The 14,299-nt window shown below is 38.9% G+C and overlaps 1 protein-coding gene across 7 annotated transcripts in view; it reads right to left on the reverse strand.

Annotated features, from left to right (window-relative positions):
* The window catches only part of ryr1 (ryanodine receptor 1), a 604,017-nt gene that overhangs the window by 482,762 nt on the left and 106,956 nt on the right, over positions 1-14,299 (reverse strand). For all 7 annotated transcript variants that reach the window (XM_033014584.1, XM_033014582.1, XM_033014581.1 and 4 more), the window contains 3 exons: positions 5,547-5,621; positions 2,078-2,234; positions 393-557 (listed from right to left, as the gene is read on the reverse strand). In XM_033014584.1, the coding sequence (XP_032870475.1) occupies positions 393-557; positions 2,078-2,234; positions 5,547-5,621 (397 nt within the window). The remainder of the gene's footprint in view (positions 1-392; positions 558-2,077; positions 2,235-5,546; positions 5,622-14,299) is intronic.

Consider the following 14,299-nt stretch of genomic DNA (forward strand, 5'->3'; position numbering starts at 1 on the left):
ATCATCTGCAGACATGCTGATCATGTCTTCTACATTCACATTAAATCATTCACGTATAAACAAGGGTCCCAGCACTGATCCCTGTGGAGCATCACTAGTCACAGGTATCCAATCACAAAAACAACCTTCCACCTGACCCACTGTCTCCTATTGCCAAGACATTTTGCCAACTTGCACGGGATCCCATGGGCCCGAACATTTTGGACTAGTGAAATCTTGTTAAAGGCCTTTAGTCTGATGTGAAACACATAGCACATATCTCATTAAATTTAAAGCATAAACTAACAAAATGGTCACTTTCCAAGGGAGAATCTTTTGGTTAAATAATGGGTTACAAGCTTTGTAATTGTATTTCAGCCTTAAAAGTGTAATTGGCTAGAAGATGTACTTACTTTTCTCTTCAAAAGTCCCAAGCGGACTGTTTTGGTATCAGCTGCTGCATACGTCAACCAAAGTCCACTGTTCACATGTTGGACAAAGCACATCGACTCACCGTACTTGATCTCAGGGGTTCCCATGCCTTCTACATCCCTTTTATGAGATGTATCGATTTTATCCTAAGTAAGCGCAAAATTAGTTTCAGTCCAATTTCAATGTTTACAATGTTAAGTGATTTGTATGAGGATAATTTGTTCATTATTATGTGTTTATATTTGTTCTTGCATTTATATTCTTGATAATGGCCATTACTTTGGATGATTTTAATGTTCATAGCGGTAGATTGCAAACTACCCAAGTGGAATATGAGCATCTGTGTGCCACTTGGACTCAGACCCGTTTGTCCCCTCTCCCTCACATTCCACCCAAGTCTTTTCCCCTGCCTTCACAATTCACAATTCTACTATCCTTATTTCACACCTATTGTATATTAATCTATACCCTTTATCCAAACATCTGTCTATCAAAATCTTCCCCTCACCCATATCCATCTATCACTTGCCAGGCTTTTCCTGTCTGACCCACTGGGTTACACAAGCACATTATGTCAGAACTCATTTTGCACCCGGGAGATTGAACATTAAACCTGAAGAAATATGGTCTGAATCATGTGGCGAACAACCCATAGAGAATTATTCAACTCGATACAGAATCTATCACAAGAATAATTATGCAAGTAACACATATTCCTTTAACATCCAACTGAAATAACCATAGCTTAAAAAGCAAGAGGATAGAGATAATAAAAATTGGAATCATGAAAGGAGCGCAGGCACACCATGTTTTTAAATAAGCAACAGTACTCTCACATACACACAGACTCAAGATAGCTTAAGTTTAAGAAAGAACTGCAGATGCTGAAAAAATCGAAGGCAGACAAAAAATGCTGGAGAAACTCAGCGTTTGAGGCAGCATCTATGGATGCTGCCTCACCGGCTGAGTTTCTCCAGCATTTTTTGTCTACCCAAGATAGCTTAAGGATCATCAATTCTGCCCTATATCTACTAAAGCTCTCTTAAAATTACGAGGGGAAATGTCTGATATATATAGGCCATGGCACTTGAAGGGAAATGAAATTGTGAACCGTCAGGGAATGGCATAATCCAAGCCAGAAAACAAAATTGGACGCAGTTATGAGAGGTTAATTAAGTGAATAGAAGTTTGGAATGAAAGCCAAAGGATAAGAGGGAATGCCAAGCAATGAAAAGGAATGGGCCAGAATCTACAAAACTTGAGCAAGTAGGCCAAACAAGTTTAGATCTGGTACTTTAATCAAGATCTATCTCATGCCTGATTATGAGGAAATGAACTTTAATCAAGCTTCCTCCTGGTCCAGTGATATAAAATCAAGTGAAGAATGATCTGAGTTTGTACCACAAGGTACAAGTTTGCACTTCTCATTATTATGAAAGGGGGTCCTCATCCTCCAAAGCATGCAAGTGATATGCAGCATCGAGAATGAATATCCAGGTTAAATCACGCATTCTGAATGGAGCAGCATACAAACATTGTCACCCACAATCAACTAACTCAAAACCAAGAATGAATAATGATCTCTGTCTAGACTAATAACTTATGTGAAGATTGACATAAATTTGTATCTGAAAATTAATTCCTTTCTTTCTCAATTTTCTCTCACCTTTGAGATTCGGAAACAAAATGAAGTGATTTTGATGTTTGATTTCTCCTGTTCAAAGAGTAAAAGCCCTTTCTCTTCATCCAGGCCCAAATATTTGCCTGTGGTAACATGACGAATACGGAAAGACTGACCCCATTTCATGTGGCTACCACTCCAGCTGTTGGAACAACATTAATCCTTTAGAAAACAGATGGCAACTCACATTTCTAAGAATAAAATTAAATAAAATTGACTAAAATTAAATAAAACTCTCCTGCTCATAATCAGTCTGAAGAAGGGTTTCGGCCCGAAACGTTGCCTATTTCCTTCGCTCCATAGATGCTGCTGCACCCGCTGAGTTTCTCCAGCTTTTTTGTGTACCTGCTCATAATCATACCTGTACCTGGCATCCAAGTCTTCAGTATACTTAGTTTAGAGATACAGCAAGGAAACAGGCCTTTTGGCACACCGGGCTCATGCCGACCATCATTCATCCATGCACACTAGTTCTGTCATCCCGCTTTCTCATCCACTTGAGGTAATTCACGCTTGGGTAAATTTACAGAAACCAATTAACGGACAAATCCACACATCTTTGGGGTGTGGGAGGAAACCGGAGCACGTGGGCACAGGAGAACGTGCAGACCCCACACCGACAGCACCTGAGGTCAAGATCGAACTCTTGTCGCTGACGCTGTGAGGCAGCAGTTCCCCCAGCTGCACCACTGTGCTATCCAATACTACATAGAAAACTTCAAGGCTGAAATCTACAAAGGAGCAAGCTAAAAAAGGACAAAAATGGGATAGGACGTAGCTCTAACATAGCAGAAAGGATAATCCCAAGGGATTTTATGTACATAAAGGGAAAAAGGGTAACCAGAGAGAGTGGGAATCAAAGTGGTCATAGACACAAAATACTGAAGTAACTCAGCGGGACAGGCTATATCTCTGGGGAGAAGGAATGGTGATGTTTTGGGTCAAGACCCTTCTGCAGCAAAGTGGCCAACTCTGAGGAAATGGGTGTTCTCAATATATTTCTCCTCTGTTTTTGCTGTAGAGTAATACATGAGGAACAGCACATTGAACTGGCCAAAGCGCCTGGAGGGTGTTACATAACTTCTGCTGCCTCAAATGCAAGAAGAAGAATGGGCAGTCAATGGAAGTGTTTTGAGAGCAATCAGTAATATAGTCGAAGAGGTGCTGAAGGTCCTGATGATATGAAGGTAATCAAATCTCCCAAACCTGATCAGGTATATCTGAGGACACCGAGGGAAGCTAGAGAGTTGACCTGGCTGTTATTTACGAGCCGTCATTAAATACAGGTATGGTGCCAGAAGACCAGAGGGTGGCAAATGTTGTGCCTCTAGGAGGGCTGCAGGATAATGGGAACTACACACAGTGAGCCATGAAGTAGTACAGGGATGGAGTACATGGATTAGTGACGTATTGAGTCGGGACCCTTCTTCAGATTGATTGTAGTAGATAGACGAAAGCTGGAAGAGGGTTGTGCACTGCACAATGCCTGGAAGTTTTAGGTGGATAAGGGTGAGAGATTTTAATTGACAGATGGATGGGTAAAGTCCAGAGATGAAAAGACAAAAGGCTGTGAGATAAGATGCATGAAATGGGAAGTCAGAGGAAGGCTTATGGGTGGAAGGGGAAAAGGGCAGGAGAAAAGGGAGAAATGGGCCTGCATCCATGGAAGAGCAGGGAGACAAACAGGAGGGGTTATTTGTTCGAGTCTGAAGAAGGGTTTCGGCCCGAAACGTCGCCTATTTCCTTCGCTCCATAGATGCTGCTGCACCCGCTGAGTTTCCCCAGCAATTTTGTGTACCTTTGGGGTTATTTGTAGGTTAGTTACCTAAAATTGAAGAATTCAATGTTCATACCATTGTCCATTCCAAACACTTGTGCTTGGTTTGCCAAGGCCTGCTGGATCTTCCGGTTAACTCTCCCTCCCATTCCCACACTGACCTTTCTGACCTGGGCATCCTCCAGTGCTAGAGTGAAACCACCCCTCAAACTGGAGGAACAGCACCTCATATTCCGCTTTGGTAGCTTAAAACCCAACGATAAAGTCCGAAATTCATCAATGTCAGATTGTAATATATTCAGCAACTAAGCCTCTTCAACTCTGGAGCAGAGAAGTACAACGTTTCACTATTCTCTGAGCAAAGGAATTTCATATCTCAGTCCTCAGGCAGTTTACGAAGAGTCCTCTTTCGTATCTCAGGCAGTGAAGAAAGCGAATGGCATGTTGGCCTTTATAACAAGAGGAATAGAATATAGGAGCAAAGAGGTCCTTGTGCAGTTGTACAGAGCCCTAGTGAGACCACACCAGGAGTATTGTGTGCAGTTTAGGTCCCCTAATTTGAGGAAGGATATTCTCGCTATTGAGGGAGTGCAGCGTAGGTTTACAGGGTTAATTCCCAGGATGGCGGGACTGTCAGATGCTGAGAGAATGGAGCAGCTGGGCTTGTACACTCTGGAGTTTAGAAGGATGAGAGGGTATCTCATTGAAACATATGATTGTTAAGGGCTTGGGCACACTAGAGGCGGGAAACATGTTCCCGATGTTGGGGGAATCCAGAACCAGGGGCCACAGTATAAGAATAAGGAGTAAGCCATTTAGAACGGAGACGAGGAAACACTTTTTCTCACAGAGAGTGGTGAGTCTGTGGAATTCTCTGCCTTAGATTGTAGATTCAAGACCCTTCTGCAGCAAGTGGAGGCAGGTTCTCTGGATGCTTTCAAGAGAGAGCTAGATAGGGCTCTTAAAAATAGCGGAGTCAGGGGATATGGGGTGAAGGCAGGAACGGGGTACTGATTGTGGATGACAGATGGCACAATGGGCTAAGTGTTCGGCTGGCAACCTGAAGGTGGCCGGTTCGAATCCTGCTTGGAGTGTGTACTGTCGTTGTGTCCTTGGGCAAGACACTTCACCTACCTTTGCCTGGGACTAGAGACGGAAATTAGCTACTGATTGGCTACAATCTCGCATATTTACATGCAAAATGTTCATTAATATGCACTGTCCCTATAAACAAATTATTATTATTATTATTATTATTATCACATTGAATGGCGGTGCTGGCTTGAAGGGCCAAATGGCCTACTCCTGCACCTATTGTCTATTGTCCTTTACTTTGAGACTCTGCACCCGTTTCTTGACACCCCAACCAGTGGCTACCATTTGCTTCCTATTCTTGAATAAAGAGGCCTGTACAATATATTCCAGTTGTGGTTTCAGTGGTTTATAATTACATGTAATATATGTATTTATTTGATACACATTTAACATGTTTCCTTTATTAATTTAGCTTATATTTTCTGGAATACTTCAGGAAAAAGATCAGTGAAGGCAGTGCTAATTCTAATTCATTATTACTGCCATCCTACTTTTTCCTTGTTAATCTAATAAACGAATGCAACTTAGATATTTACTCAAAATAAGGAGGAATTCACTTTGCCAAGAAGCAACAATCCTTACCTGATGCGTAATGGCTCCAATCGCCACAAGGACCTGGCATGGCTGCACACTGCACCACCTTCATAATGAACTAACCTGTTAAATATAAAAAGGATACCACTATAAAAAAGTACATAATTAAAACAGCTAACATGACACAGAAAGATGGGTAATTTAGTTTTTAGTTAGAATTATTTAGGATACTAATACTTATGTCTGATAATTATCTGCATTTGTTATTTCACCAACATTGTTTAATCCATTTTATTTTTCTACCAACTTGTTGAGTGCAGCCCTGTGGAGATGCAAGTACAAGGCTATGGCTCGAAGTGCCGTGTGGAGAGTACGTGCGAGGTATTGGCTTAACAGCTGATGGTGGAATAAGGAATGGTCTATTTTCTCCTTCCTTTTGTAAAGCTTCCTTGGTCCAGTAATGGGCCTGCCCCACTAAGGAGACTTTTTAGGCGACTGCAGGAGACTCTGCGGTCGCCACATATTCGCGGGTAGTTGCCGTGGATTCGCCTTCATGGTCGTGAGGAGTTCCCGCATTCCTGCCATGGAGAGTAGCCACAATTCTCATCCTAGTGGGTTGCCAGGAGGTCGAAGGTTCTCGTAGGTTGTAGCCGGCGCTGAGCGGTGAATTTCATTGGCTCATTGGGTTTAAGCAGTAGTTTTCAGAACCAAGGAGAACCAACCAGTAATGTTAATGTCTGCCAAGCTTCACAGCCGTATCTCTGGCTTCTTAAAAGTTGTCTCCACTCCTTCCCCCCCCCCCTCTTTTAAAGGACTTACCGTACACTGTGCTTTCACCGTCATGCTCGTCCTGCAGAATGTGGGAAGTTATGGAGACTTCCATTGTCCCCGAGGACCCTACCTGCAGCAGGTACATCTAGCTGCAGCTCCTCACAGACCATGTTAGTGAACTGGACCAGCAGCTGGACAACCTCAGGATCACTGGGAAACTGTGGTCACAGATAGGAGTTACAGTGAGGTGGTCATGCCCACAGTAGAGACAGAAAGTAAATGGGTGACTTCCCAGGAAAGGGAGTAGGCAAAGAGTGCTGGAATCGTGTGGCCATTCCCCTCGACAACTGGTATGCTCCTTTGGATACTGTTGGGTGGGGGGAGGGAGATGACAAGCTCGGGCAGAGCAACAGTGGCATTGTGCCACTGGGTCTGACTGTGAGACACAGTGAGGAAGGGTGAAGTCAGGCACAGCGATAGTGATAGGTTGAGTCTCCTATCACTAGAGATGTCTTGAGGATAGTCCGTATTACCGTCGAGGAGGTGCGAGATGTCATAAAGGGCCTGTATCACTTGGGTGACATTTGGGCGACTGCGGAGCGTCAGTGACTGACGCCCGTAAAACCGCCAAGTTGCACGACATACACGCCGACGAATGCTGTCTTGCGGGTAACGCCCGGTTAGGGTTGAGGCTGTAAAATATTCTTTCTTCGATGCATGGAATTTATTTTTAAAATTATTTTATTTTATTAGAAGTAAGGACAATTATATGGCACCAGTGCCTAATATATATTTTCATAATACATTTCATGTACAGCTTCTTTTTTTTTTTTTATTATAATAAAGAAGAATAAGAATAAGAAAAATAAATTAGATAGTAAAGGATAGAAAAACGTGAGATATATAGTGTGTGAAAAAGAAGAAAAAAGAAGAATGAATGAAGAAAGTTGAAGAAAAGAAAATAGGAAAAAGAGAGTAAGAAATAAAAAAAGAAGTAAGGAGATCATTGTTTATAATCTTGACCATCCCTCGTCCAGTCCTGAAACAGTTAGCTTTTACAATTGTGTTGCACCATATGATTCCAAAAAGACGACAAATGGAGACCAACTCGTTATGAATTGGTCTGATTTATCTATTAGGAGGAATCGCATTTCTTCAAGATGTGCCGTGTCCAACATGCTTGCGATCCACATTTTAAGCGTTGGTATTGATGTATTTTTCCAAAATGTAAGTATTAATTTTTTTGCTATTATTAAACCATAATTAAAAAATAAATTTTGAGATGAGTTCAATTCCCATCTTCCATTACAAATATAATTCCAAATATAATCATTTCAGTATTAGGTTCCATTCTTATCTTGAATAATTTTGTAAATATTTCAAAAATATCACTCCAAAATCTATAAAGTTTTATGCAAGAAACAAAAGAGTGTGTTATAGTTGCGTTTTGGGATAAACATTTATCACAAATGGGGGATATATTTGGATAGAATTTATTCAATCTTGTTTTTGAATAATATTATCTATATAACATTTTTAATTTAATTAGATTATGGCTTGCATTAATCGAACTTTTGTGAATATATATCAAGTACTTTTACCATTTAACCTTCGTAATTTTTATCATTAATTCCCCTTCCCACTCTTCTCTAAGTACCTCTGTCGATGGTAGGTCTATATTTAAAATACCATTATATATATGATATTAATTTTTGTGAGTCAGCTTTAATATTCATTGCTTCTTCCAATGTCAGGAGTTTTTTTTTGATATCCTTGTATGTATTTCTTCATGAAATCGCAAATCTGAAGATATTTAAAATATTGGTTGTTTTTCAATTTAAATTTAAATTGTAATTGTTGGAATGATAATAGATTTCCCATTTCATACATATCCCCGATCCTTTTAATTCCAAAACTTTCCCATTGGTTATATGTTTTATCAATAAGAGATGGTTTAAATAAAGGGTTATTCGCTATTGACATTAACAATGATAAATTTCTTAATTTTAAGGATAATTTTATTTGTTTCCAAATTCTTATTGTATCATGTATAATTGGGTTCTTCTTATATATTGTGTTGTTCAGTTTTTCGGGGAGAAGAGGATCTTTCCTATATTACAAGGAAAACAATCCTCTTTCTCCATTTTTATCCATTCTGTCTGTTGGGTAGAACTGTCCAACCAATAAGTTATATTCTTAATATGCACTGCCCAATAATAATAGTCCCCCGACATCTTTTGGTTTACATAAGCGTTTTTTTTTAATTCTATGTGATCTATAATCCCAAATAAAATTAGTAATATTAGAGTCTAATTTTTAAAAAAGTATTTTGGTATATATACTGGTATAGACTGAAATAGGTATAATAATTGTGGTAGAAAGATCATTTTTATAGCATTTATTCTACCTAATAATGATAAAGGGTTTTCCAAAATGTAATCAGCATATTAAGTTTATTTAATAAAGGTGTAAAATTAGCATTGAATTATTTTCTAGTAATCTGAATACCCAAGTATTTAAAATTTTCTGTTGCAATTTTAAAGGGGAACTTCAGTAAGTGTGTAGATTCTTGAGGTTTTAACGTCATGATTTCACTTTTATTCCAATTTATTCTATATCCAGAAAAGGACCCGAATTCCTCTATTAAATTTAATAAATTTGGTATGCTCGTTTGTGACTTTGTAATATATAAAAGTATATCGTCTGCATATAATGACATTTTATTATTTTAGTCCCTAGTATTATAGCCCTGAATATTCGGATGAATTCTTAAACTTTCAGCCAAAGGTTCTATCATAAGGGCAAATAGCAGGGGTGATAACGCACATACCTGCCTATTACCCCTTGATAATTGAAATTTTTGAGATAACATATTGTTAGTTAATATTCTTGCCATCGGTTTATCATACAATAATTTTACCCATGTAATAAAATTTGCTCCCATATTAAATTTTTGCAGTACTTTATATAAGTACTGCCACTCTACCTGATTAAATGCTTTCTCTGTGTCCAAAGAAATAATTGATATATCTTCTTCCTCTACTTTATGTGAGTACATTATATTAAACAGGCATCTCAAATGATTAAATGAGTATCTTTTGGGTATAAACCCCGTTTGATCAGGGTTTATCAATTTACTAATATATTTGCTTAATCTTCTTGCTAAAGTCTTTGTTAAAATTTTCTGGTCTGTATTTAAAAGTGATATAGCTCTATATGAGCCCGGATCATCTAAATCTTTATCTTTTTTTGGAATAAGCGTAATAGTTGATTCTGCTAATGTTTCAGGTAGTTTATTTTCTTTAAAAGTTCAGTAAATTAAATAAATGAGTCGTCGTTATCTCATGAATTTTTTTATAAAATTCATTACTAAAACCATCTGGTCCCGGTGTCTTACCATTTTTCAACGATTTTATTGTTTCACCTATTTCTTCGATTGTAATTTGAGCTCCAAGTTCCTCTTGTTCCAAAAGGTTAAGTTTTGGAAGATTACAATTATCTAAAAAAATTTTAATTTTACTATCTTCTATTTTAGTTTTAGATGTATATAAATTTTGATAGAATCGAGCAAATCTGTTATTAATATCTTTAGGTAGTATTAGTAATGCACCTTTCTCTGATTTAATTTTAGTTATAGTATTTTCCTTTTCTTGTTTTTTCAATTGGCGAGCTAAAAGCTTATGTGGTTTGTCACCAAACTCAAAATGTTCCTGTTTTGTAATTTGCAATAATCTTATTACTCTTGCCGATAAAATTCGATTAAGTTTAAATGTCAGTAATATTATCTTATTATGTTTATCTGTAGTGGAATCTTTAGCATTATCTAACTCTCTGTCTGATTTCTTGTTCTAACAACATTTGTTCTGTCTTATTATTTTTATTTTGAAAAATCTTCCTTCGATGCATGGATTTTAAACATTAATATATTAAAAGTAATACAATAAAATCAATTGTGCAAATGAAAAGATGTCTGAGTCGTACAGTTTATTTAAAGATGTATTGGTCCGTTTCCAGATTGTAGCGGCATGGAAGGAAGCAGAGGATGGTGCTGGAAGGTTATTTTTCGGACTGGAAGCCTATGACTACTAATCTGTCTCGAGGATCGGTGTTGGAATCATTGCTGTTTGTGGTTTGTATCAACAATTTGGTTGAGAATCTGCAAGGCATGATTAGTAAGTTTGCAGATCACACTAAAGTCGGTGCGATCGTGAAGGGTCATCAAAACTAACAGCAGGATCTTGATCAGCTGGGCAAGTGGACTGAATAATGGCTAATAGAGTTTAATGCAGATAAGTGTACAGTGTTGCATTTTAGGAAACAAATCAGGATTTGATCTTCACAGTGAATAGTTGATCCCTGGGCAGTGTTGTAGGCAGAGAGATCTAGGAGTACAGGTACACATTTCTTTGGAAGTGGTGTAAAACATAGATAGGGTAGTAAAGAATGCTTTTGTTACATTGGCCTTTATCAGTCAGGGTATTGCATAGAGGTCATGATATTACGTTACCGTTGTACAAGACATTGGTGAGGACCTGAGCTATAGGGAGAGATTATCTGCTCTGTAACTAACACTGTAGAGCTGTAACATTAAAGTATGCACTTGGTTATGGTTATTTTTCACTTTGCACTATCTGTTGTGCTTGTGTATGGCTTGATAATATTCATTGTATGTGTTGGAAAGAAATGCAGATGCTGGTTTAAATCGAAGCTAGACACAAAATGTTGGAGTGACAAAGTGGGACAGGCGGCATCTCTGAGAGGAGGAGGAGGAATGGGTTCTTTCCTTCTCTCCAGAGATGCTGCCTGTCCAGCAGAGTTACTCCAGCATTTTGTGTCTACCGGCAATGATTGTAATGCTATTTGATTGTATTATATGGCTATTTAATAAAAGTAATTGGGTGTTAAAAAGAGGTGGTTGATGGGTAACAACATTTGACCTTACTTAAAGGTGAGTTTTGAGAAAGCATTGGCTTTTTCCATGCGCTCGCAATTACTGATAAACTTTCAAAATCGAAACTATTTTCAGTTGTGAGGAGAGACTGGATAGCTAGATTTGTTTTCCTTGGAATGGAGATGGCTGTAAGGGTACTGAATAGATATATCCCATAAACTGAGGGCCATACATAGCGAGAATTATTTCCCTCATAACAGAGACACCAAAAATCAGAAGACAGAGCTTTAAAGTAAGAAACAATACTTAGTGGGATTCCGAGGAGGAATTTTTCACTCAGAGCAGTTAGTCTGAAACACACAACCTGAGGTGGTGGTGAAGGCAGGTAATCTTACAAAATTGACATTGCATTGAAACAAAAGGCTATGGACCAAGTGATGGTAAATGAGATTAATAAATATGATTACTTTATGGTTACCAAGGTGCATCAAAAGGCCCATTCCTATGCTATATGATTTCACAGTTCTTCGAGGGTAGGGCGAGGTGGTGCAGTAGTATAGTGTTGCATGGGCACTTTTCCACATTTTAATTACCATCCCATAACTGGAAAATGTCACCTAAAGTAATAGATATGATTTTTATCATGTAAACTTAACAACGGTTGTCATTGTGGGTTTGGATACCAATGTAGGATGTACGGGATAATGGAGGGTGCTGATCAATGGACACTAGTGATCTGCTACTGCAATGATTTATTGGGAATGTTGATACGCATCCCCAGTAACTGTCAGTGATTAAGAAGAGCAAGTCTGTTGTCCTCTCTCTGGAGGCAGCAGGCAAGGTCCCATCACCAACATTATGACAGATTCCCCATTGTTGCCTGTCAATGCAGCCGCTCCTGGTGCAATGGACATTCTGAAGCTGGACAATCAAGGCTTAGAGTTGCACATAGCTATTCTTCATGTCCATCTACAATGTACACTGTTAAAAAGGAATATCATTCACATGGTAGGCTGCAGTCCCAACGGGAGAACAGCATATTAAGAAAGTAGCAGGTAAAGATCCGTGGAAGATAGATGCTTAGGGAATGCAATGAAAAAGGTCATGGTTAGGTCTTGGCTGGATACATAAACATATTTGGCATTAGGTTTGCTTGGTTTAAGCTTATGATTCGTGAGAAAGATCAGTAACAGCAGGAAACAGACTAGAGAAATCTTTCAATAAGAGGATTCAGGTTTCCCTTGAATTGCTCTCACCCGCAGATGGGTGCAGTTCTGCGACTTCGTATAGCAGGGAGCCACATTCTAGACATATTTGTGATGAAATATTTCTACCTAACTGCAACCAATTCCAGAAAACTGATCAAGCAACACACATAAAGAAAATATATTTCTTATTCACATTGCTGTTTTCCAAATGTGGGCATTAGAGAACACAAGTAACAGAACAATGTTGAGGGATACCCTCACATTAGGGAGCTAGGTTTGACGAGTTAGCATATGACACACACTGCAGGCATTACTTCCATGCTAGACTACAGTGCAAAATCAGTGTTTCATCAGAATGTCAGTGTAATAGATTGCATCGTGCTAAATGATGTTTTTGGAACTGGTCTTGTGGATAATTTAAACAGCACTCACAATGGCAAATAGAGAGCATTTGCCTCTTCAGCATCTGTGGAGAACTTAGCCTGGAACTTAGTTTTCATTCATTCCTATATCAATGCAGTGCTTTGCCAGAATTCTCTACCTCAGGTGGAGGCCGGTTCTCTGGATACTTTCAAGAGAGAGCTGGATAGGGCTCTTAAAGATAGCAGTCAGAGGATATGGGGAGAAGGCAGGAACGGGGTACTGATTGGGGATGATCAGCCATGATCACATTGAATAGCGGTGCTGGCTCGAAGGCCTGAATGGCCTAATCCTGCACCTATTGTCTATTGTCTAAACATCAAATCACATGTCGGTGATGGGCACATTGATGGATTACAATGTACAAGGCATGATTAGTAAGCTTGCAGGTTACACTAATGAAGGTGGTATCCCAAACACTAAAGATGATTTTCAAGAATCACAACAATATCTTGATTAGCTGGACCATGAAATTGCAATTGGAGTTTAATTCAGATAAGTTTGGGGTATTGCATTTTGGGACGTGAAACCAGAGCCAAGATGTTCACAGTGAACGGTGGGGCCCTGGGGAGTGTGATAGAGCAAAGGGATCAAGAGTACGTACAAGTTCCCTGTCACAGATAGATGGGCATTCAGAGAATTGAGTCCTGAAGTTGGGACGTTATGTTACAGTAGTACAAAACATGGGCAAGGCTATGCTTTAAGTATTGTGTTCAGATTTGGCCACCCTGTTATATGAATTCAGATTTGGCCACCCTGTTCAGCAAGGGTGTTTCCGTGAAGTATGACTGTGACTCTGTCACCCAACTTGGTATAGCAAGATTAGGATTTTTTTTTTTTTAAATGAATGTATGTGGTTTTAATACCAACAGAAACTTTAAATTCCAACCTAAATTTCTAGTTTATTTTTTATTGTCATGTGCACCTAGATACTAAACTAAACAGGCAACTTTTATTTCAAATGGAACTAAATGCAGAGGAATTCTCAGCATGAATTTACTAGTTCAAGGATAAATAACAGAAAGAAAATTAACCCACATCTAGTCCTCAATATTTAGTTTTATTTCTCAGGACAAGATGGCTATTTAAAATTGTTCGTTTTACTGTGTAATTTTTATTTTGTGTATCTCAAAAAGACCACCGAGGCAATCAGTGACTCATTAACTTCCATGATTAAGCGAGCAACAGTCAAGTCTTTCTATGCAGGCTCATGAAAGTGTGTGACCTCTCTTCATAGTAGCCATGTGGAAGAGGGAATGGGGGATGGGGGAAAGAGATAGAATGGCATACACTTCATAACAAAGAGGTAATTTCTCTTAAGAATACTTTGTAACAGTTGGTGGGGTGAGGTGAAAGTGCTGACAAAACACTTAACATTCTGGGAATCCTGAAAAGAGCAATGAAGAACACACTCTAAGAACAACTTAATTTGGGTGGACATATTGCAAGCAGGATTCAAGGATGGGGTTGATGGACCCCACTAGAAGCACCACGATGCAACAGAAGGTCCT

Source organism: Amblyraja radiata, chromosome 41 (genome assembly GCF_010909765.2).
Source record: "Amblyraja radiata isolate CabotCenter1 chromosome 41, sAmbRad1.1.pri, whole genome shotgun sequence".
NCBI classification, from domain to species: Eukaryota; Metazoa; Chordata; class Chondrichthyes; order Rajiformes; family Rajidae; genus Amblyraja; species Amblyraja radiata.